At 40.6% G+C, this 25,079-nt stretch overlaps 2 protein-coding genes across 5 annotated transcripts in view; both read left to right on the forward strand.

The window, feature by feature from the left end:
* The window catches only part of PARG (poly(ADP-ribose) glycohydrolase), a 75,360-nt gene extending 51,099 nt beyond the window's left edge, over positions 1–24,261 (forward strand). For 3 of the 4 annotated variants that reach the window (XM_080620405.1, XM_080620407.1, XM_080620408.1), the window contains exons 14-18: positions 1,238–1,316; positions 2,121–2,229; positions 5,543–5,648; positions 11,201–11,329; positions 12,071–16,872. In XM_080620405.1, coding sequence (XP_080476531.1) covers positions 1,238–1,316; positions 2,121–2,229; positions 5,543–5,648; positions 11,201–11,329; positions 12,071–12,237 — 590 coding nt within the window. In that variant the 3' untranslated portion in view covers positions 12,238–16,872. Of the gene's footprint in view, positions 1–1,237; positions 1,317–2,120; positions 2,230–5,542; positions 5,649–11,200; positions 11,330–12,070; positions 16,873–24,124 lie in introns of those variants that run through there. The other variant, XM_080620406.1, reaches the window with a different exon arrangement.
* LOC308223160 (uncharacterized protein) lies at positions 20,518–21,615 on the forward strand (the record flags this gene model as incomplete). Its single annotated transcript, XM_080621858.1, has 1 exon — positions 20,518–21,615. One exon carries the CDS (start codon positions 20,518–20,520, stop codon positions 21,364–21,366), a length of 849 nt encoding a protein of 282 aa, XP_080477984.1. The 3' UTR covers positions 21,367–21,615.
* Positions 24,262–25,079: the final 818 nt, after the last annotated feature.

Here is a 25,079-nt window from a genome sequence, read left to right on the forward strand (position 1 = left end):
GGCATTGCTTTAGAAGTATTTCTTCTTTGTGCATCCCCAGGTTTTGAAGCAAGTTTGGTAAAATGAGGTAAAAGGCAGCCTTTCTAGAAAGGTTATGATCCTTACTGTCAGTTAAAATGCCTCCTTCTTGGTCTTGGGATAAACCTTTGAAAGGAAGTTGGCATAAACCTTTGAAAGGGAGTTGGCATAGCACAGCATAATAGCTAAAATGACTGTAGGTCTTAATGAGCTACTTCCTTACAGCCCTTAATGCTTGCCAAAATATTCCACTGAATTTTTTCACGGGGAAGCCACATATGTTCCAGACGATGGTTTTATGGGTCCTTGAGCTTTCACAGAACTAGCTTCTTGGTACCAACTGTTGCAGCTGATAGCATTGGCCTTTTGGTCCATTCAGTGCCATTAAGCTGTGACATCTTAGAATTCATGTCAGGAACCATAGTGCAGAAATCATGCTGATTAAATGAAAATAAGGGGAAGAGGTGTATTGGGTAAAGAGACTAGGAAGCTTAGCAGTCCTACCTATCCTTCTGTAGGACTGTCAAGGCGCACTGTAGGTCAACAAACTGGGTAACACTGGTGTGTTGGAAATCTGCTTGGTTTCTGACCATCAGGTTTTCTTTAGCCTTATGGATTGTAATTTTGTTACAGAAATAAAACTTCTTGGAAAAATAAAATGTATAAGTGTATAACTCACCACATACACTTTTGAATCTCTTTAAATTTCTTCTCGTGCATCCTAAACTGTCAGGCCAGATGTTTGCCGAAATGTGATGAAGTAGAGTTGCCACACTTTCAATAGCAGGGTAACTATTTTATTGTTGTGTTTACAGGCAGTAGCCAGAAAAAAAAGAAAAGCAAAATGCTGGTGATGCAAAGTCTCACAGTGTTTGTTAACCAGATACTAGCCAGTAAAACTTTAAAGATGACAGGCAGTTTATTGAGAAGCTATTGAACTTGGGAGTGGCGAAGTTGAAAATCTTGTTATATACTGAACAGCATATGTAGATCTGCACTTGTAATGTCCTTTGGTGAATGCTACACATATTCTGTGGAAAAGAAGCTTCTAGTGGTTACAAGCAGAATTTGTGTTCTTGGTGCAGATATGATTTTTCTATTTTCTGTTGCTTCTGAGAGCTGTGACTTCATCTGGAGACGCAGCGATTTCTGTGAAAGATGTGCCAAGTGCAAAAAATGTACATATTTTGTGTGCAATATGGAAAATTGTTTCTTTCAGGTACTGAGCAGTACAGTGAGTATACAGGCTATGCAGAAACTTACCGGTGGGCAAGAAGCCATGAAGATAAGACCCCAAGGTACAGTTCCACGTAAACATTTCAAGTGAAGAAATAAATATTGTATATTTGAAAAATTGGTGCTTTAAGTATTTCCTAGCATTTGACTTAATAGAGAAATTGACTGTTTGGTCCTGCTCTCTTCAGAGCCAACAAGCTAAGAAAGTTCTCATATTAATAATGAGATATTAGTGCTAATAAATGATACCTGCCAATATGTCAGTTCTTAAATCAACATGGTTTAGTTTTATGTATTTAATCCAAACTTTTGTCAAGATGCTGACTGAACTGTGGATTGTAATGTCCCAAGAAGTTTGACAATGATACCTCAGGTGACACAGTACCTGATACCTGCTGATGTGTGGCAATATAAGACTTAATCTCATAGATTTGAATAGAAAGCTGTAGGGTCTTGAGTTTATTTCTCCAACAGTATTGTTATAGTGTGTACACAAAATTATTAATTTTGAATAGAAATATATGCAATGTACTCTTTTTTTAAGTGTTGGAAGAAGAGAGCTAAAGTACTTTTCTTTGTTCTTACGTACTTATTAAATAGTGCTGTGTGATTAGATTTGTTTCATGTTTATGCCTAAGGTCTAGCCAGTGTATTTCTAAATTTATAGGGAGACCTGTCTCATTTTTGATGCTGTTTTCATTCCCTACCCACAAATTTTAAAAGTGCTCCATTGCCTGCTATGAGCTCACCTTTCCAGCTGCTTCTAACAGAGAAGATCTGCAGGGAATTGCTAATTTTGGATCATGATTATATGGCCAGTATAAAACAACTAATGTCATCTACTTTTCTTCTTCCTCCAATTTTAGGGATGAATGGCAGCGACGCTATACTGAAATTGTTGCGATAGATGCATTTCACTTCAGACGTTTTCTTGATCAGTTTGGTCCGGAGAAAATTAGAAGAGAGCTCAACAAGGCCAGTAACTTAAGTGGCCTACAGTCTAATGTTTGGAGTACCTCTTAAAATACTTCGGTATTGTTATCTTCAGCTAAGGAAGTCCTTGCTTAGTTGTCTCTTGTAAAAGACGTACTTCAGTGTTCTGCTGTCCAATGTTAAAGCAGATGCTTGCCAAACAGAATGACTCTTATGCTTTATGCTATTCAGAGGTGTATTTTAAAATATTAATGAAACTTGGATATGCATTTTGTTGGCTCTTAGCTTGAGGACTTAGATTTCAACCTGTGTCAATGATTTCAAGGCTTTTACTGTTATCCCGCACATAAATTTCATCTTCTGACAAGAGATGCTTAGTATCTATCTCCAGTTCACAAAGTAAATTCTCGTAAGTTAATAAAGAAAGCTTATGGACCAGAATGAAGGTCTTGCATGGCTAGGATAAGGCATAAGTAGTAAAAGGCCTGTGGCATGTTGTAGTAATGCAATGCTATTTTTACTGGGCAGTTGATTACAAGAATGCTTATGCAGTTATACTATACTAGTGTGTTTATATTTGGGTTCAAACATGCTAGCAATAGAGTCTGCGTAATGTGCTTTCGTGTTTGGGGATGCAGTGGGCCTATGTGTTTGCTAGGGTGTTAAATATAAGAGCACAATACTACCGTTATTAAAGTCTCCTGCTTTCTGTAGTATAGGGGGGCATGGGATGCATTTGAAATCAAACATAAGGCAGTGTCTTGCTAATACTCAGGAGGAAAGGGAATATACCTAAAAGCTCATGTCCTCCCACCCCTCCAGAAATGATGTACAGGGCTGAAGAACTAATTTAATTTAGTCTTAAAACCTTGACTAAAGTAACATTCATGAGCTTGTCTCTTCAAGGTTGGTTAATGAAATCAGCCCCAAAAAAGACAGTAAATAAATTTTGTAAACTTCAGTGATATCTTTGTACAAAATTAAAATTACCTACTCTAGTGAATTTATGATCTGCTCACACTTTTCTATATTACTGACTGGGGTTAGATTTTTAAAATAAATTATGGTAGATCCATGCAACTTTATTATAGTGTGTTGGTTTGACTGATGTTGTTTGATGAGGACTGATTGGTATTTAAAAAAATTTTCAGCCTGAGTTAATTCTCTATTTACGACAATAAAAAAACCTAATTATATTTATTGGAGTTCCTATAATATCTTAACAAATCAACATATTTTTTAACATATTGTGGTGGGGTTTTTTCCATTTAATTTAAAATTAGTATTAAGCCTGAGATCTTTCTGTGGGTGAAAACAAGTTGATGGAGTAAGATGCAACTCTTCCTATTATGATTTAATAAATCAGGACTCAGTAAGCACAGTATATGCACACAGGCTTTGAAATATGAGTCTATTATGTATTAGTATACACAGCTCAGTGTCCAGAGGTTCTTTTGTCTGTTACTTTGTTAGACATTAGGAAATTATTGAAGCAACTTAAAGTGATTCTTCTTACTGCTTGTATTTTCTTATAAGCATGTATGATTTCTCCTTTATAAGATGCATTTATCTTAAAGAACCAGGTGTTCACTCCTGGTTAGTCTTCTCAAAAGGTAGCTGTCTGAGGCTGACCTTGTGTGTGATTTATCCATAACCAGAAAGCAAGATTAATACTGGCTGAAGTCAGCTGTTCAGAATAAGAAAAATAAAGTCCTTTTATCTGACTTCTTCATTAAGATTTGCAGATATATGTGGAGGAGATGTCACTGTTTCATCCTTGCTAGCCCCTTGAGATTATTGCCTAATAAAGACTGTCACTAGCAATAACTCTTCCAATTGTAAGTTCCACTTTCCAAATCCTAAGGAGCAACTGACTTATTATTGGGCTTGCCAACCCACTCACAAATGTCATTAAGCTTATTTTGATAGCCACTGATTACAAAAAGCTACAGCTTCATATTTGGCAAGAAATGCTTCCCTAAGAATTATGCTATGCATATGTTTCGAACAGTGTTAACTGTGAGAACTATATGGAACAGTTTTATATGAAAACAAATTGTAATCATCATACAACTTCTAATCATTTATGATACCACATATTTGAAGTGGTGTACAACTTAAAACCAAATTAATTCATGTAGTTCAAAAGGAATAGCTCTTTGGCTTCCCATATGGAAGCAATTGCTTTAAAACTGTACAATAAACTTTCTTATTCCTGTATTCCTAGATGAAACCTATTTAAAATATTGGTGCAATATCTCTATTAGTTTTATCTTCATCCTTTATTTGCTATGAAAAATCATAGAGGAGCACGCACTTGGATATTTTTCTTCATTGCTGCTGAAGTCTTTCCAAGTGTTTGCTGACTTCAGTATTGTGTCTGATGAGATAGTTTTTTTTTTTTGTTCCTTGTGTTCTGGCAAGTTGAGAAATACATGCCTGTTAAGTAAAAGCTGAAAAGAAAGTGGCATCTTACTGCAACACCAGTCCATCCCCTTATTGAAGTGGAGATGGAGTTTGAAGAATTACTGTCCACACAGCCAGAGAACTAGCTTGCTTGGCCCCCTATTTTCATACCAGTGTGCTTTGGTCTTTAAACACATTAATAGCTCTGACTTGAAAAAGCTCAAGAGGCTGCATCCTGATAACGTGTAAGCGTTCCTTATGCAAATTCTGAATCATGGCACCTTGCTAAATTATGACAAATCTAAGTCTGAATTTGCAGCTCAGATCAAATTGAGTGAAACTGAGGGTTCCACCAGACAGTTGTACCTGTTCAATAAATTTTTGTACTGGTGAAAAGCTTCTCAAAGAGATTTATCCTTTTTTTTTTTTTTTTTTTTTTTCTACACATGGAAGCAGGTGTCTTTACTCAAGGTTTCTTAGTGACTTTTGCACTTTTTTCTTTTTCCTCCTACCTTCATTTATTGCCTTAGACCTAAACGCTAAGGTGCCATTTTGTCTTTTATTTTCAGTTTTGAGGAATATCAGTAATAGTGGACACAGCAGTTCAGCTGTCATGTTGCATGCTAAAGGGGCCGAAAAGCAACAAATGTGATACAATCTTCTGTTAGTTACTCTTTGCTCTGGCTATCCTGAAAAGTTTCCTAAAGCTGTGATAAAAGCCCTAGCAGTCAGCACCTGTATTTGATTTTTAGTTTGGATTCAAATTAGGCAAAATTCTTTCTGTAAATTCTTTAGTGACTTACCTTGAATTTAAAGGAAGACTAATGGGGTCTTGAAGCAGCTTGAATTTGGTATTGCTAGAATACAATACTTGTTTTCATCTTATTGTTTGAAAATATGGCACCAGATTGCCTGTCAACTTCATCTTCTGGCTCTTGTCTGCCTGCAGGCCTACTGCGGCTTCTTCCGACCCAGTGTTCCACCTCAACATCTCTCTGCAATAGCCACAGGAAACTGGGGATGTGGTGCCTTTGGAGGGGACTCCCGCTTAAAAGGTAAATTCTAGCACTAGTTAATGTTTAAATGAATCAAATAAGATTCTGATTCCTTTTTTTATAGTTAAGCTGTCCATAGAACTGGTTTGTTAGCTTTATCTTTAGGCCATGATTAATGTGGCCTTAATAAAAATGCACGCTGCTTTTATATGCTACTTTCAGTTTAAAGTTTGAGGTAAGTACATGATAGTGAAATGCTGGGTTTACAAGAATGTGTAGCACAGAAACCTTCAAAAGCATGGATGTGCAGTATTAGTTCACAGAAGAAAATGTTCATTGCAGTTCTCAGTCTTATAAATCAGTTGACCTTTCTGGAGCAGTTGTCTAAGATTATGTCTAAACTTTGTATCTCTGCAAAGCTGTTGAAAGTATGTGGTAATTTGCAAGGCTTCACAAACTTGCTGGCAATGCACAATGTTTATTTTTTCTCCTTAATGTATTACTGTTTGCCAGAGAAGCTTCCAGTGACTCAGACATGCTTCTTTCTTTCCTGACATGCCTGCTATATCACTCACTTCATGTTCTTTTGGTTTTAATTGGAGTATTTATAATGCAGCAGATATCACATGCCAACGTTCATGTAAGACTTTTTCCCATCAAGTCAAGAACTGATGGATCCTGACATTTAAATTGATATTCTGATTCATACAGTCATAAATAGAAATTTACATGTTTGTTGGTTTCAAATATTTGGTGAGCATTTAAAATTTTCTTTTCTGAACAGCTTTAGGTAGTTACATTGAGACAAACAGTCATCAGGCTACCAGCTTCATTAGTTTGCTTTCTTTATGTGTTTTATTCATTGAGCATCTATTTTTTTCTTAATGCTCATTGATTTCCTGACGGCTGGTTTCTGATTTCCATTAGATAAAATTGTCTGCCAAGTCCAGATCATCAGTATCTGAAGTAGTATTTACTGCAGGATCTGATCATACGTGATTATGATTGTTAGGAAGGTTTAATAGATGCTTTGATTTGCATAAAACCTCCTCTTTGATTTGCATAAAACCTCCACAGAACTGTAATATTCTGTGGTTTTTGGTTGGTTTTTTTTTTAATATATATGTATTTCTGGGACATCTGATCTAAGGCATTATTTGTTCAATGCTTGACGTGACTTTTATGGTAGGCATTCCTCACTGCAGTGCTTTACATCCTCTCACAATTGGTCAGAGCTCAAAACTGAAGCATACTGGGAAAGACCACCAGAGCTGAGTCCATTTGGTGAGGTAGCTCATAAGAACAGTCTTTAATGTAGACAAGGAAATACATAGTGAGATGTAACTTGGATGTGGACTCCAAGCAGAACAAGAGCGTTTCAAAGACTTGAATGTTCCCTCAGTTTTATTTTAACTTAATATTTTTAGTTTGAGCTTTCATTTATGTAACTTTTCCTCTTGAATCAGCCTTAATTTTTTTCCCCAAAGTTTGCAAGAATTAACACTTAACAGCAAGTTACAGCATTGCTGCTGTTACGAAAAATTCATCTAAATCTATATGCGTAGTCTCAAGTCTTCGTTCTTTTGATGGACCTTAAAGACAGACATTGGTTTAACTTGCACTTAAGTTACTATTTTTGTAAACTAGGCTTAATTTCTTAGTTGACTCTGAAAAATCAATAGTTAATGAAGAGAATTAAATGACACTGATGTGCCATGGGATATGTAGCTAGTTGTTTAGTATGTGATATTTTTCTCTGCAGTGATGCTGGCTAGTATTACTATCACTTCATTCTTTGTGTGTAAACTATGAGCTACAAGAAAAGTACAGTAGTTTGTCATGTGCATTTTTGTCAGAATAGAGTTGCATTTGGTGTGTGATAGACATGTAGTTTTTTCTAGTTCACAGATCTCCCCTGCACAGTCGTAAGTCCTAATGGCGTTTCTCCCTTCCATTCTGAAATGCTGTATAGGGTTATTCTGATTGCAAGTTCTCTCAATGGTTTCACTTCATTATAAGCAAATTTCTTGCACTGGAGAGTAATCTTTTACACTTCATAGGGAGTCATAAATTCTTCATTTCAAAGTACATCTGAGAAAACTCTATGATGATGATCATTTTGGATCACAGAGATCATCAGTATCATGGTTTTACTGAACCCAAATAAATAGCTTTTGTTGGCTACTCTGGCTTGACAGTGTATTGCAGTGACAAAGTAGTTTTTGTAGTTTAAAGTCTTGCTTTTTCATTTAATGTTCTTAAATGCACACCCTTGTCCTATCTGGATCTCTAACAGAGACTTCAGAACCACTTCAGTATTTGATGTAATTGAATATAATTGGATAAGTGCCATAATGCATGATGATATTCTATCATTGTTTTTTTTTAGTTGTGAATTAAAGGAACATGATTGTGCATAAAATACGGTTTTACTCAAGGTCACAGAAGATGCAAAAACTGAAGTCATCTTAAAGGAGGAAAAAAAAGAATCTGGCTTTACAAATTGAGTATGTGGTGTGTAAACAAGGCAGGTTCCAGCTCACTTAGGGATAAACTTTTAGTATAAACTTAAGACTTCTGGTACTGAAAATGTATGTTTATATAATTGGGAGAAGTTGGAAGATCTTGTCTTGCTTTTGGAAACCAGAGGACAGTTTAACAATTACTAGTTGCAGAGGCTCTGTGCAACTGTCTAAAGATTGGAAAAGTGCTGTTTTATTGAAAATGCTAAGATGATCTGATGAGACATCTCATAAATACATAGATTTAACTTCTAACAATAGTGAGAAAGTACTCTTTAGCTGAACTGGTGTTTTTATTTATCTGACAAAATAAAGTTCAATAGAAGGACTGCTATCAGCTTTTAAGAGACTCCTATAGAATGAGTAGAAGGAGAGAAGAGCATGCATCTTGCCTCACATATGCGTGCAATGTTGAGGTGCTACCACGATAGTACTGCAGTTCTGAACTTACCCAGTAGGCAATGACACAAGGAGTATTGGGTATTTCACCCAGTGTAGCATTGCTGCACCTGCATTTGCAGAGTTCTATTCTGCTTGCCCCTGCTGTGTCTTTGGTGCTGCTTTCCTCACACCAGTCTCTGGATTTTGGCTGCACTGCTGCAATAGTACTGCAGTATGGGAGTCGCTGGTGGTAACATCCTTTCCTCTGGATAAAAGGGACTGAACATGCAGGGCCTGTGAGGATAGTTTGGTCCCCAGAGGGATTTGTATTATGCTTCTACCACCCTAGCTGGGTAGTAGAAGAAAGTTTGTGAGTACTGTCTTCAGTTGCAAGTCCAGAAGACTTAAATAGGATCACACCAGCTAGGTGCAATGGTCAAGAGAGCCCAAATCCCTCCAGACACCTCTTCCCGTGATGCTCCTTTCTTTTTCAGTAGCATGGAAATGTCACCTGGTGTTATGTATCTTTGGTGCCCAGAAGATTGTGAAGCCTGCTTCTTGACAGAAATTTTGACCCTTGTTTCATAAGATTTACAGCAATTCAAAATAAGCAGTAGGATGTTTTTAATATCTTCTGTAAAGTGAAGCTGCATTGTTTGCTTGGAATGAATAATAAGATTCATTAGGTTCCATTCCCCTATGCAAGCTAGTTAATTAGACCTTTTCAAAGCTGACCTACTGAAGCTTTACCAAATCTACAGCTGTTTCAGTAGTTTGATTAAAATATCATTCCCAGATTGAGATTAATTTCACATGTGAATAAGGTAATTTATAATTTTAGCTATGTGTTTACAAGAGTGTTGTTTGATTAAAGAATGCAGTATTTTATTAGGTCTCTTTAAAAATGTGAAATATTTTTGAGCTGAGCTATGAGCAGCATTCTATTTAGTTTCCACTAGCAGGTGGTAATGCAGTACGTATGCAATTTTATTTAAAATTGATCTTTACAAAGACAATATTAATCACATTATAATTAACTCTACTTACTGGGTAGAAAAGGAAAGAATTAATATCGGAACTGCACCCATAGGCTCTGAAATAAGGCAAGCAGCAATAGATTAAGTCATTGCTGGGCTCCATTATTTAAGACTGTGGTAACATTACCCAAAATGAATATGTGATTGATGGCATGTGTGACACTCCAGCCTTGCAGTACTAGTTGGTGAAAAAGCTGTGCTCCTGTAAGTTTGGTGCCACCTAAAAGGATCTTGGTTTCTCTTCTCCCCTTCCCTGCTCCTGACTGTATGATCTGGTGCCCTCCCTTGCATCAGCTCTGGCTCTGAGCAAACTCAATTCACTCAGCCAATTCTAATCTAGCAGAAAACAATTAGCTTTTACCCTTTTGTCATATAACTTTTCTGCCAGGTTGGTGAATGGAACTTACTCTGATGAGCTCCTGAGAGCTGCAGAAAAGTCAGGAAGTGAGTGAGAAGGGAGAAAATGTAGCTGGACCAGAGCCACTTTCTCCAGTTGCACTGGGTCATTAGCTCAGCTTGACCATTGATCAATACTCCAGATGATTTCTCGAGTCTTCTGAGGAACAGCTGAGAGAATTGTGGGTGTTTAGTCTGGAGAAGTCTCAGGGGGACCTTATTGCTCTCTACAACTACCTGAAAAGGAGGATTGAGAGAAGAGGTGGCCGATCTCTTCTCCCAAGTAATAAGCGATAAGAGAAGAGGTAACGGCCTCAAGCTTTGCCAGGGGAGGTTTAGATTGGATATTAGGAAAAATTTCTTCACAGAAAGAGTGCTTAGCCATTGGAACAGGCTGCCCAGGGAAGCGGTAGAATCACAGTCCCTGGAAGTGTAAATCGTGTAATTGTGACCCTCAGTGACATGGTCTAGTGGACTTGGCAGTCCTGGGATAAAGGTTGGACTTTATGTTCTTAAAGGTCTTTTCTAACCTCGTTGATTCTGTAACTTGGGGTGCACCTTGGTCCACTAAGCTTTACACACAGCTGGAACTTAAATAACCTGAATTGTATTCCTGGCATCACCACTCACTTTTTATAGGTTGGAATGAGCTGTCATATTCCATGCTGTGTATTTCTAGAATAGATAAAATGGACACCTTAAATTGCACAGTAAAAGGATGCGGAACCATAAGTCTCATCTTAGGAGCTAAAAGTTGTGTCAGGTCCTGCTTTGTGTAGCTTACCTAGTGAAAGGTTGGCACCCTTATTTCTGAAGGGTGGCAAAGAATGGAAATCGTGATGTGCTTAATGGATGCTTTTTACCCCACTGTTGGTAACTTGATGCAAGCAGCTTAAACCAAGATGTGAGATGGTGCTCTGTCGTTTGTGCTGCCTCTCATGTTTATTGGATTGTTAATGGCTGCAAGCTGCTTGGGGGTAGGCATGGACCAAAACAAACCCCAAAACTTAAACACATTGTTTATCTGGAAAGTAAGGGTGGTTATCACTAGTGACTCCAGCACAGAGTACTTCCATGCTGAGCTGCAATGCCCAGTATTCTTTACTTTGTTTTAAAAGTGGAACTAATACTTATCTACCTATTGTTCAAATTGTCTTGCAGCATTTACTTGGAGATGAGTGGTATGATTATTTGCTGTAAACTTCAGGCTGTGTTTTTTCCCTTCACTAAATTGCTTTATCCTGTATTCATGTGTGTAATCTTTTTGTTGTTTCAGCCTTAATACAGATACTGGCAGCTGCTGAGGCTGGACGTGATGTTGTTTATTTTACCTTTGGAGATGTGGAGCTGATGCGGGATATTTACAGCATGCACACTTTTCTCTGTGAGAAGGGCCAAACTATTGGTGAGCATAAAGAAATCTCATGCAGTGAAGAGACTTAACTGTCTCTAAATGGAAATTGTCCAGTAAGAAGTATTGTCATCAAGTTCTGAATACAAGCAAATGGGTCTTGGTTTATTTGTACCTGTTTCCAGAGTGGGGAACTGTTCTGATTCAGGGTCAGCTGTGCTGTGTTAATCTGTTAGAAGACTTCCAGAATCCTCTTCTAATTCACTGGGAAATTACAGTCCAGAATTTAGAAATATATATGATAGACAGAAGGTTTGTAAAAGTTTTTAACATAACTCAGAATGCTTTAAAAAGGGAAAATGTGCTTGTGCATTCTTGATGTGGGTTTGTCTTATAGTGGTTCTGGCTTGATCCCACAAGATGCGGTCAGATGTGTTATAAGAAAAGTGGTGTATTGGTTGCCGCACTGTAAATGTTAAATGTCTGGGACAGAAGTATAAAGCTGGGTAGTTGGCAATACATTGTCAGTAATACATACACAAGCCTAATGTTTGGGTAGCTCGTGCAGAAAGCTCAGCAGAAAGTTGAGGAGCCCACCATGTGTTCTGAATGAACTTGGAAACAGTCATGTTCCCTTTACACTGTTGTCTACCTCCTCTTTCACTGCTCATTTAAAGAGATGTTCCAAGCCACTGTCTCAGCATGAGCATACATTTCTGGTCTTTATTTACAACCATACATTCTTCATATGACGTGATCTTAAGTGTTTTTTAATTATTTCTTTTTATTTTAAAGGGGATATTTATAGGCTGTTACTGAGATATTACAATGAAGAATGCAAAAATTGTTCTACTTCAGGATCAGATGTCAAGCTCTACTCTTTTATATACAACACCATTGAGTCCTATGCAGATGCTACTGATGATGATGATGAAGAAAAAGGGTTGTGCTTTGATGATTAGAATACTTGAATTTGATCAGAATATTGTTCATCTCCTCCCTCTGGTATATCATGTGAATTACTGGGTATAATTGGCTTAATATATATTGACTGAATTTGTAGTTATGTAGACACTCAAACAAAACCCCCACCTTTTAGAGACAAATTTTTTTTTTTTTTTTGGTGGTGGTTTTATACATGAAAACTTTGTTCATGTGTGTACAGAAAAGATTTCTTCGGTAAATCTGGTTTGCATTATACATTGTTAAGCAGGACATGTTGGAACACGCTTGTATTTCAGTCAAGAGATTGCTGAAGACCTTCAGAAGATTTCCCTGTATTCCACTGCCTTTATTTTTCAGAATTTGTATCGATTTCTCATGTAAACTTAGTGCTGGAGTACAGACAGCCTTGTAACTCTTGGGATGATGTTAAAGAGAAGTGCTGTAATGATCATATTGACTGGAAATTGTCATAACTTGATAACCTCCTTAAGACTGCCACAATGCCATCATTGTTCTTTTCCATTGATTTAACTTAGTGTCCTGGGTTTAACTTAATTTTTTAGTAAATGGTTAAAAATGGGCAGATTCTGGAGGAGCTGTAATGCATTTCACAACTGAACCAGGTGTAAAAGTTAGCATGAAGTAGAGAAAGAACAAAGTATGGGAGGGTGGGAAAATGAGAAATGTGACCAAAGTTAGCAGAGAGAAAAGTTTTCACATGAAACTCTTCAATACCATTCTGTTGGTGCTATCTGTTACAACATTGAACAAGGTCTTAGACAAGTTTAGTATATTTGAAGTTTCTCAAGCTTCACTGTTGTTGGTGATTTAGGGTCTGCTAGTTAGGTTTATACTGTCGTATCAGTTCTCCTTTACTGCAATGTGCATACATGTGAGCATGAGATCCCCATGGGATAACATGAGTGAGGAAATGGAAATCACTTACATATCAGTTGGAGGAAAGTCTGCAGGCAACAGGTAAAAACATGAGTTAGGAGTTTGTGCCTGTGTCTTTTTAGGCATGTGAATAACAACAATGAAGAGAAGCTAAAATATGTGTAAAACCTGTCCTATTACTATCACTGTGAATACCAAACTAGTGTTACTATAGTTCATTAATAGTTTACACAAAAATGCAGATACATCTGTGACAAAACTTCTCCGGGTTTATGTACAGAGCCAATCCAATGAAACTGTCTATTCGTGGTTTAAACCCAGTCTAAGTTTAAGCTCAAATTGCTAAATTTAGCCTCTTGTGTGTTAGAGTTTCTGGTCTGTCATGGTTGCTATCACAAGTTTAGCAATACAAGTGAAAACTGCAGCAGGAAATGTAGTGAGCTAAGGCTCTGGTATCAGCAAATCCTTTTGGCTAATGTCAGATAAAACCTCTCCAAGCCTGAAACACAACATGGTAATCAAATACTGGAAGCTGTTGGCAGTCTGGCATACCATAAAGCGGTTGCTGCTTGAGCTGCTCCGGTGGAAGCAATAGCAAAGAGTTTGGGTCATTTATAAAATACCTTTGGAGTGCCGCACTTTGGCATTAATGCTAAGCAGCAGCTTGGAAGCATGTTGCTTGGAAGGTGACAGCAGTTCAAGGGTGTCTTCCTGTTCTTCCCACCAGCTGTAGTTTTCTTCACCCCCCATTACAAGGAAAAGATTTGGGCCACCGTTTCAGGCGTTTTTCTGTGCTTGCAACTTGTGTCCTCGGAGTTAGCTGAAATCTTTTCTCCTGTTCCTGATGTCCCAGTGTTGGCTCAGATTCTGGCAATAGGAATAACAATGTTTTGTAAAAATCTCTTCTTTGGGCGTTTAGGTTCAGCTGCGATAGTGCTTCTAGAGGCATTGCCGATGATAAATGTACCCTGTTAATTAAGACAAGTGATGAAAAATCGGTGCTATCTGCCAAACCTCCTTCATCATACTACTCAGGATTTCCTATAGAAAAGGTGAACAGAATTTTTTCTGAAACAACTGGAAGGAAATATAACAAGTAGCCTGAAATGGCTGGGTATGATCTCCCCTTTATTGTAAATGAATACATCTTTATTAATGCAATATTAATTTTCATTGAGATTGGCCAGGTATGAAAAATGTCCCAAAATAAGATGGCATAAAATTCTACTTCAGCTGTAGAAACAGAAAAATATATTTAACTTTGGAAAGATTCTCTGAAGATCATATTATAGAGTATCTGGTTAAGAGAGTTTTTGCAGTGTCAAGTGTTCCCAGGATAATCCTATATGTTTTATGCAGCTTATATTTTCACTGATACCTGATGGGGAAGATTCTTTTATTTGAGATCAGTCTTTAGGATGGGCTTACCTTACATTCCTCCCTCCTTCCCCCCATGAAATACAGTTGTGTATAGACAGGAGAAAAGGAAAATAACTTTTTTTCTGTGTGATGTGTCATCTGAGTAAGAGTGATACATCCTGCATTCTGCTGTGTGTCCCTGATCTGGTAAAGGGCAATGTTGTAAGAACATTTTGAATATGACTTTGATTGCAGACAGGCTGAAGATTGTATTTTTCTTGGTTTAGTGGGGATTAACTCTGGATAGCCCAGAGTTAACAAATGAGCAACAGTGTTATATTCTCATGACTTTCTAATTCAATAAAGTGCTAAACTGCCCAGAATGCTGCATGTGGGAGCAGGAATTTTGCATCAGCCCAGTATGTGTTCTGCATCTCTTTTCCTCCACCTATCACTCTGTTTATAAACTCCCTTAAATGTTTTCTTTAGCTGGAGGTGCCTTTTGGTGCTTTATTTGAAGTAGTGTGGAATGGAGACGCCGAAGATCTCTTTGTGCAGCCCAGTAAGCTTCAGTTTCACTCTTCTAGAAACCTGTTTATGCAGTAGACCCCTTCTTGGGTTTTGTATTACTTTAGGGATGTTTGCTATATGTTTTCAAATAAAAAATAAGATTCCTACCAAAACTTTTGTTTTATACTTTTTAGTAGCCAAATTGAATGCTTAATATGAACAACAGGCAGTCATGTAGATTGCAGTGTTGCCTCATAGTCACGTGTGGTGTTGGAGCACTTCTGTAGTTTTACAGCTCTTGCACCTAAATTCCTCAGTTTTGAGGTGTTCTTATCTAATGATGAATACCCATTACTGTATATATTAATTTATAAACCATTCCAAGTGTTCCTGACATTCTTCTAAACTTACAGTTTATGCACCATTATATTATATTGATTTTTCTGGATCTGTATGCTAATGTTTACATGATTTTGTAGGAATATGATTAAAAAATTCTGACTGAAGCAATACTGTGTGCATTGTCTTGTAACGTACTTCCCAGGGCAGAAATTCCATCACGTTTGAAAGCACATGGCACAATACTACAGAGATTTCTAGCAGTAAATGTAATAATTCAAGTATTTTGACATGTATAGCTAATTTGTTCTTACTGTACAGTATTGTAGCGGTTACTCCCATCTGTGTAGTGATGGAAAGAGGAAGTAACCACAGGAAATTGGAAGGGTGCTGGCATGCGTGTGAGATTTCATATGTGTGTATGGCCATTTGCAGACATTTCAACGCTATTTTCTGACTTGCTTTTGGTGAGAAGTAAGCGTTTGATTATTCTTTGAACTTAGGGAAGGAAATATAACTAAATAAAAGCAAATAAATCCTCCAAAATATATAAATAATGAATATGCTGCATGTTTGCATGGTTTGTAAACTGACATCCTCCTTAATGAGAAGATTTAGATCTGTTTTTCAAAAATCTTGTTTTAAGTTTTAATTAGTAAGGAACTCATTTTTTTCTAGCATTACATGAAATGAGGATAAAATACAATTTTTGATTGCTCTCAAGGATTTAGATGTGATGCTGTCTCTGGCTGCTGCATGCTGGGTCTTGGCTCATGCTCAAGCATGGTTTGTCATTCCTGAGTTTAGATTTAACTCTCATGTAAATGGCCAAAATGATACCGTTCTCTATATACAGCGTTTGGCTGAGTGCTGGATAACCTGGAGATGGCAGACTTCTGGTAGTATGATGCCTGGGTAGGGAACGGTTGATGCCCTTTGTGTTGGACCTTGTAAATCCTAGGTGGTGGGGTAGCAGAGGGTGCTCACACTCTGCCCCTGTGGTGGGGAAGCTGCTGCTGCTCTGTCCAGTCCCAGGCTGTTGCTGGTCTAACTGTAATCAGCAAACATCCTCAGGAGTATGCTTTATTAATTCTTAAAAGCCACTGGAGTCTGTGGAGATAACTCCTTGGGGATAAAGCACAATTGCAAGGGCTGCTTCCCCAGGGACTCTTCCCATTTTCCTCAATTGCAAGCCATTGGCTTCCCACCTGTGTCAGTGCTCAGATATAGAGCAGTCTCAGACAGTGGAATTTCACAACTTTTGACTTTTTTGTTCCTAACATCCTCTTGGCCTAAGCAGCTTTCTGTGACAGGACAGACAGATGGATGTCAGACCTTGGGACAGCAAAAGCTGTTATAAACTCCATGAAGTTCACCAGTGTATTTATGTATTAGCCAGTGTAGGGTGATGCAATGTTTGCTCTGGATGGATAACTGGGTTTGTGGGGGTTTTCCTTCCTTTTGTTTGTTGGGGTTTTTTTCTTTTTTTTTTTTTAATCTGCAAAAGTCTCAACAATTTTGTGATAAATTTTTGACAAGGGTGACAACATCCATAAAATCATGGCAACTGCAAGATGCTAGAGCTGTCTGGAGTTGCTGGGGTTTTTAACTAAGAATTGAGTATTTATGATCTTCTTTTGTGCTAACAGTGTTTCATGCTCATTTATCATTGCTTAAGCGAGTGTGACCTGGAAGCTGTACAGGAGGTATCTGTCACTGATAACTCCATTACAGCAATACCATCAATTTCTGCTTAACGGAGCTGTCAGCTGGGGTTACATTACATGTTTCTGGTGAGTGACACTTGGTACGTGGTTAAAGGAAGCACTGGTATGTTCCAAGTCCTCTTGGTAACACTGTGATACGCTGTCATGGTGTTTGTGGATATGCATACATTTTGCATTGCTTGCTGGCCGGTTGATTATTACAGAAGCTTAAAGCTGTCACAAGCTACAAGGTGTGCAGATCATTAATATGTAGTTAATCAGCTGTAAATCTACCAGAGGACAGCCCAACCTGCGCCTGATGGAGAACAGAGACTGTGCTGTCTTTACATCTGACTGTGCTTGCTGGTGGCCTGGGGTCCACAATTCCCACACCTCAGCCCTTCTCTCCATCAGATGGAAAATGATTGCACTGAAAATCCTTTCTGCATCTTATCTGCTCAACAACAACAAGAGAAAGACAGGTTTGGGGTGGGGTGTGGTGGGGTTTGGGTTTGGGGGTTTATTTATGGTTTTCTTTGCATTTTTGTGGGTTGGGTTTGGGTTTTGTTTGTTGGTTATGTTTTTGGGGGGGTTGTTTGGATTTTTTTTAATGGGAAATGGAACAGGTGATATTAAAATGGGGTATTTGTTACCTTTTTTTTATTTCCTTTTTGGGCATCTAAGACAATGACTGATGTTCAGTTTTTCAGAGCAATGGAATACAATGAAGGGATTTCTTCACTGGGTGTAAAATGGTAAAAACATGCCTAATTTAAGTAAAAATTACTGGAAGGCCCCAACTCCTCTTTCTGCCTGAGTGTTGGTTTGTGTAAATCTCCTCTTGGAGGATTCATGTAGCGCAAGTAACCACCTGTCTACCATGAACAGGATTTTCCACAGACACTTCTTGTCTAACCTGTTCTCAGTTATATTTCTGACGAGAGGGGTCAAGGACAGCAGAAAGAGCTTTTTCAAATACATGGCAGATAAAACTAACACCAGAGGCAAGGTTGGCCCACTGGTGAATGGGATGGGTGCCCTGGTGACAGAAGATACAGAGATGGCAGAGTTATTGAATGCCGCCTTTGTCTCAGTCTACTCTGCCGGAGGCAGTCCTGAAGAGCCCTGTACTCCAGAGACCTCAGATGAAGTCAGGTCACTGGAGCAGTTTGCCTTAGTCGATGAGGAATGGGTTAGAGACCAGTTGAGCAATCTGGACATCCATAAATCCATGGGTCCAGATGGGATGCACCCGCGGGTGCTGAGGGAACTGGCGGAAGTCATTGCTAGACCACTCTCCATCATCTTTACCAAGTCTTGGGAAACGGGAGAGGTGCCTGAGGCCTGGAGGAAAGCAAATGTCACTCCAGTCTTCAAAAAGGGCAAGAAGGAGGACCCGGGTAACTATAGACCGGTCAGCCTCACCTCCATCCCTGGGAAAGTGATGGAGCACCTTATCCTTGGTGCCATCTTAAGGCATGTCAAGGATAAGAGGGTTATGAGGGGCAGCCAACATGGCTTTACCAAGGGGAAGTCATGCTTGACCAACCTCATAGCCTTTTATGAGGAAATAACATTGTGGATGGATGATGGCAGAGCGGTGGATGTGGTCTACCTTGACTTCAGCAAAGCATTTGACACAGTCTCCCACAGCATCCTCATAGCTAAATTGAGGAAGTGTGGCCTGGATGATCAGGTAGTGAGATGGACTGCGAACTGGCTGAAGGACAGAAGCCAGAGAGTTGTAGTCTATGGGGCGGAGTCCAGTTGGAGGCCTGTATCTAGTGGAGTGCCTCAAGGGTCAGTACTGGGACCAGTATTATTTAATATATTCATCAATGATTTAGATGAGGGAATTGAGTGTACTGTCAGCAAGTTTGCTGATGACACTAAGCTGGGAGGAGTGGCTGACACGCCAGAAGGCTGTGCTGCCATCCAGCGGGACCTGGACAGGCTGGAGAGTTGGGCAGGGAGAAACTTGATGAAATATAACAAGGGAAAGTGTAGAGTCCTGCATCTGGGCAGGAACAACCCCAGGTTCCAATATAGGTTGGGGAACGACCTGTTAGAGAGTAGTGTAGGGGAGAGGGACCTGGGGGTCCTAGTGGACGGCAGGATGACCATGAGCCAACACTGTGCCCTTGTGGCCAAGAAGGCCAATGGCATCCTGGGGTGTATTAGAAGGGGGGTGGTCAGTAGGTCGAGAGAGGTCCTCCTTCCCCTCTACTCTGCCCTGGTGAGACCGCATCTGGAATATTGTGTCCAGTTCTGGGCCCCTCAGTTCAAGAAGGACAGGGACCTGCTGGAGAGAGTCCAGCGCAGGGCAACTAAGATGATTAAGGGAGTGGAGCATCTCCCTTATGAGGAAAGGCTGAGGGAGCTGGGTCTCTATAGTTTGGAGAAGAGGAGACTGAGGGGGGACCTTATTAGTGTATATAAATATATGAAGGGGGAGTGTCACGAGGATGGAGCCAGGCTCTTCTTAGTGGCAAACAATGATAGGACAAGGGGTAATGGGTACAAACTGGAACACAAGAGGTTCCACTTAAACTTGAGAAGAAACTTCTTCTCAGTGAGGATGACGGAACATTGGAACAGGCTGCCCAGGGGGTTGTGGAGTCTCCTTCTCTGGAGACATTCAAAACCCGCCTGGACACATTCCTATGTAACCTTATCTAGGTGTTCCTGCTCTGGCAGTGTCCTGGTTTAGCAGTAGCAGTCATTTTTTCCTACTGGTGCAGTGCTGTGTTTTGACTTTTGGCCTGGGAATAATACTGATAAAGCCGATGTTTTCAGTTGCTGGTCAGAATGTTTACCCTGAGCAAGGACTTTGTGAGTCTCATGCTCTGCCAGGGAGGAGGAGAAGCCAGGAGGAAGCAGGGACAGGACACCTGACCCAAACTAGCCAAAGAGGTATTCCATACCACAGCACGTCATGCCGAGGATGTAGAACTGAGAGTTCCCGGAAGGGCTGGATCATGGCAGGGTGGGGGTGAGGTACCAGTTGGTGAGCGGTTGTATTCTCTTGCTTGTTATTTCCTTTATCATTATTACTATTAGTGGTAGCAGCAGTGGTTTGTGTTATACCTTAGTTATTAAACTGTTCTTATCTCAACCCGTGGGAGCTGCATTCTTTTGATTCTCCTCCCCGTCCCTCCAGAAGCGGAGGGAAGAAAGGTGGGGGGGGAAGTGGACTGCGTGGTTCTGATTTACGGCCTGGGCTTAAACCACGACAGTTCTTTTTGGCGCCCAACGTGGGGCACGAAGGGTTGAGATAACGACAGATCTGACCGAGGCACAATGCTGATTTATTGGCTCTCAAAGTTGTTTCTCTTGATATCACAGTTTCAGTATGCTGTAGCTTACTTAGAGCCGGTATTTGCTGTGTTAGTGTTTTTCAAGTGTGGGCCTTGGGCTAAGGTTCTTGTTTCATTGTACTTTATGGTAATGACTTGTAATGCGGGGGGGCTCCGGCAGCAGGGCGGGATGGACGTGGCCGTGGACTTGTACCTGGCCGTCCCGCTGCTCTTCACTGTCCTGGCCCTCGTCCTCGCCTCCGTCTTTGTGAGGCTGCGGGGAGCTGAGGGGGAGCGGCCCCGGGAGCCGGCGGCGGCCGAAGCGGCCCGGGAGAGCGGCCCCGGGGACCAAGCGGCGGCGGGAGCGGGGCCGGAGGCCGGGAAGGAGGCGGCTGCCGAGGAGGGGAAGGAGGCGGCTGCCGAGCAGCGGGAGGAGGCGGCGGAGGAGCCGAGCCCCACAGCCAAGCCCAGCCCCGCGGCGGCCGAGAGCATCCCCCAGCAGCCGTCTGCCGAGCCCCGTGAGCCTGAGCCGCAGGAGGATGCAGGAGACCCCGCAGCACTTTCCAGCAAGGCAGAGGAGGAAGATCTGGACTCGGAAAAAGAGAAGCTGGTGGTGAGAGAGCCTTCAAGCACGGCAGCTGCACCAGCCCCAGTGATAAGTACAGCAGCAGCATTTGAGAGTTTTGAAGGTTTTGAAAGGCCTTTGGGTACCCTTGGGACCTGCCTGCTGATTGTGATGGGGATCACCATGTTGGCACACACACAGAGTGTGTTCTACCCACGACCATTTTGTCTGATCCCGAGAGTTAAGCAGAGTCAGGTTTGGGTCTTGTCTGGGTTTAGACAATACAGGGGGACCGAGAGGTTTTCCCCAAGGCTGGACAGTCATGAGTGTCACGGTGTGTGGGACAGTATGGGCGAGTATCTAATCCACTGGGCCCCTCCAGTGCTTTGGAAGCATCGGAGATGGAAGCCAGCTGTGTGGAGTCCCCGACGACAAGTTGCAGAAACTGCTGCAGGGGAGGGTGAATTATTTTAAGCCTGATGGGCCCATCCATCAGGGCAGAGATGCAACACAGAGATGGACTCATGATCGAGGGGTGGACTTTGCAATGGGCCTCTCCTGCTCTGAAAGACTGTTACAAGAGATGGAGCCCACCATCATGGACTGAATGGACTCAGCAGCTTTATAGGGATTGGTCCGTGCACTAAGATAAGAGTACACTGAGATGAAAGTGATGGTATATTGAAAATGTGGGATCTGAGCATGACGTGAATGGTATGGAATAAGGGGTGGATACTGTCCTGGTTTAGCAGTAGCAGTCATTTTTTCTACTGGTGCAGTGCTGTGTTTTGACTTTTGGCCTGGGAATAATACTGATAAAGCCGATGTTTTCAGTTGCTGGTCAGAATGTTTACCCTGAGCAAGGACTTTGTGAGTCTCATGCTCGGCCAGGGAGGAGGAGAAGCCAGGAGGAAGCAGGGACAGGACACCTGACCCAAACTAGCCAAAGAGGTATTCCATACCACAGCACGTCATGCCCAGGAGGTAGAACTGAGAGTTCCCGGAAGGGCTGGATCATGGCAGGGTGGGGGTGAGGTACCGGTTGGTGAGCGGTTGTATTCTCTTCCTTGTTATTTCCTTTATCATTATTACTATTAGTGGTAGCAGTAGTGATTTGTGTTATACCTTAGTTATTAAACTGTTCTTATCTCAACCCGTGGGAGCTGCATTCTTTTGATTCTCCTCCCCGTCCCTCCAGAAGCGGAGGGAAGAAAGGGGGGGGGGGAAGTGGACTGCGTGGTTCTGATTTACGGCCTGGGCTTAAACCACGACAGGCAGGGGGATTGGACTGGGTGATCTTTTGAGGTCCCTTCCAATCTCTAACATACTGTGATACTGTGATATTCACTTGGAAGGTCCAGTTCAGTGGTGCCGTTGTTTTGTTGTTCTTTAAAGAGATGCCTTCTGCAACTGCTTGGAATATTTATACCTACTATAGCTGCTTCCTTTTGCAATTAATATTATCAAAGTGAGATTCTGCACAGATAAAAACTGCATTCGCTAAATAGAAAGGGAGCAAAAAACCAGTGGAGCAGGTTTGTATTTGAAGTCTGTGTTTAGAGTTCTGTTACCAAGAAACGGAATCTAGTGCCGCACCAGTTTGGATGCACAACATACACGTGTTAACACTTAATCACCATCCCTACATGGGATGACCCAGCAAATGCTGAACTTCAGTTCCAAAGGCTATTTTTGTAGGAAAGCAGTTATGACAAATTACAATGCTTCTTTAAATGTATCCTTATGTCATCACTTTTCTAATACACCTGACCTTGGCTAAAGGTTCCAGGCATTATTTTTGCCTGGAAGCACAGCATTTGCTAGATTTTGTGTAAACTGTAATTTACATTAGGAACAACAGCTGGAGTATGTGAGAAATTAAACCTCTGTAAATCCTGGCTGGATGTGCTCTGTAATGGCTAGTGGGCATGGATTGGCTTTTCAGGACTGACAAGGATGAAATAGACTGTAAAGATCTTTTCCCATTACAGGAGTTTGACCTGCTCCACTCATGAGGGAAATCATTGGTTGGATTAATCTGTTGTGCTATTTCCACATTAGGTGTTACCTACAAAGGGACACTTGGGAATAGTCCTTACATTGAACTATGGCATTAATGTGGATTATCACCGAGCAGGAAGAAGCTTTGTTTACTTCCATTTGAAAGCAGAGGAAACTAAATCAAATAATGTTAGAGAGTGTCTACTTCAGATTTAGATGTAGTTTACGTCATCTGCCTTCGAGATGCTTCAGAAGAACCTTCTGCCATGGCCTTACATCGGTGAGGACATCGCTTCTCTGCACTGGGCTTTCAGCTGCAAGTTGAAAGGATGTGCTGAATTTGCTTATTTCTGTCATTCATCAAAGCATTTTGACACACCAGGTGCAATAAAGATATTCTATAGACTAAAGCATTTCACCACGGCACAGAGTTAATTTTGCTAATATTTGAAGACTTACCTTTTCAAAATTAAAGGTTAAGAAAATAGCTTTGAATAGCTAAACCCCGTTATTGAATAATGACAAGATTTTCCTTAATGTACCAGGGATTGATTGGATCTAAACCAAAATGTCATGGAAATAAGATAATTGTAAGTGTTTCACACCTTTTTGTATAGAAGATGAGGTCCTAAAACATTGTATTTGCAAATCCAGAGCTAACTCTATCTTCAAAATGCCTGCATTGTAAGGTAATTATATTGTTGCAGTTTTAAGTCATTATTTTGCCTGTTGCCCGAGGAATTTTACAGCAGAGCAGCATTAATAAGGTGCCAGGAGTACAAATTTCATAGCTTAATCTCTGTCATAAATGGAACTCATAAACAAAGTGGTATTTTCATTCATAATTACTTGCCCTGCAGCGAATGTGGGTCAGGAACGAAGGGATCGTTGATTTTACATTCTGTGGAAAATCAGAATCTTCGTATTTTGAGGAGAAGGGTAAAATAAATCAATCAGTGACTTCTGGGCAAGGACTGAACACACTATATGTAACTCTGTATGTAACACACTGTGAAGCTCAGCTAAGTGGCATTTAGACTTTGTTGTTGGTGATGACAATTCCTCGGGCATTCATGATGAAAAAGAGACCTACTGATTGATTGTGTCCCCCTCTCCATTCCACCACCTCCCCGTACACAAAAGCTCACAGCCGAACCCAGCAGATTAAATTTACAATGCAACTGATCTGGAGCTTTCCCCCCACATCTGAAACTTGACTGTTTGATTGCAGGCAATCACGAGGACTAGGTATTTCTGATGCCAACTAAGTACCTCTTAAATTCACCTGACTTCAGCATCTGGGGCTCTACATCTTTTGACTGACTGACTGACTGACTGAAGTTTTTGAAGTGTTGAAGTCATTTGTCAGTCACTTATGTGACAGCTGCAACTCTGCACCTTCTGCATGTGAGTTTTGGAAGGGTTTTGTTACTCTTGACAGGCAGCAGGAAGTTCCTTTGTCTGCTTGGAAAGCTTTTGGCTCCAGTAGCTTGAAGGGTTTCAAGGCTAATCAGATTACTGTTTGCTTTAAGCAAGCACCCCCTCTGTTTGCCTTATGATTACATGTGACCTTCAGATAGCCTCAAAATGTTAATAAATTACTTTGAGATTGGTTTCTGCTACAGTCCAGTAGAAGCTGCTGACAGATCTGTGTAAAACTGTACCCCTGAAGAATGTTTAATCTGTGACCAAAATAATGCATTTATATCCTTAAAGGAGCAGGGGAAGGCTTTGCTGGAATTCTGCTGTTTAGAAAATTCATGCAGCAACTGACAGAACTGTGACTTGAGGGAGTTAAATGCAACTTCAGATTCTGACCTCAAGCAATACTTGGCCAATGTTTTAATGAATGGCATGCACAGGAAGGTATGGAACGTGATGACCAGCATCTTGAAAACAACAAATGGCACCAGGTATTCTCTGTGGCCTTAATATTTCTCTAGGGCTGAGACATAACACAAGCAGCAGTGGCCAAAGTATCCTAATGTTGTATTTAGTAGATTGTGTCTTCAAGCATTTCCAAAAGTGAGTATTTGGAACACCCTCAGGTGGGGAAAATCCTCTGAAGTGTGCTGAGGGGGAGAACTAGGTGAGGAGTTCGTGAGGGTCCCCATTCAGTGGTGTCCAGCAGACACAGACAGCACCTTTACCTTACAGAATAAGGTAAAGCACGCAAGTGCCACAAA

Source organism: Psittacula echo, assembly GCF_963264785.1.
Source record: "Psittacula echo genome assembly, chromosome: 6".
Taxonomy (NCBI): Eukaryota; Metazoa; Chordata; class Aves; order Psittaciformes; family Psittacidae; genus Psittacula; species Psittacula echo.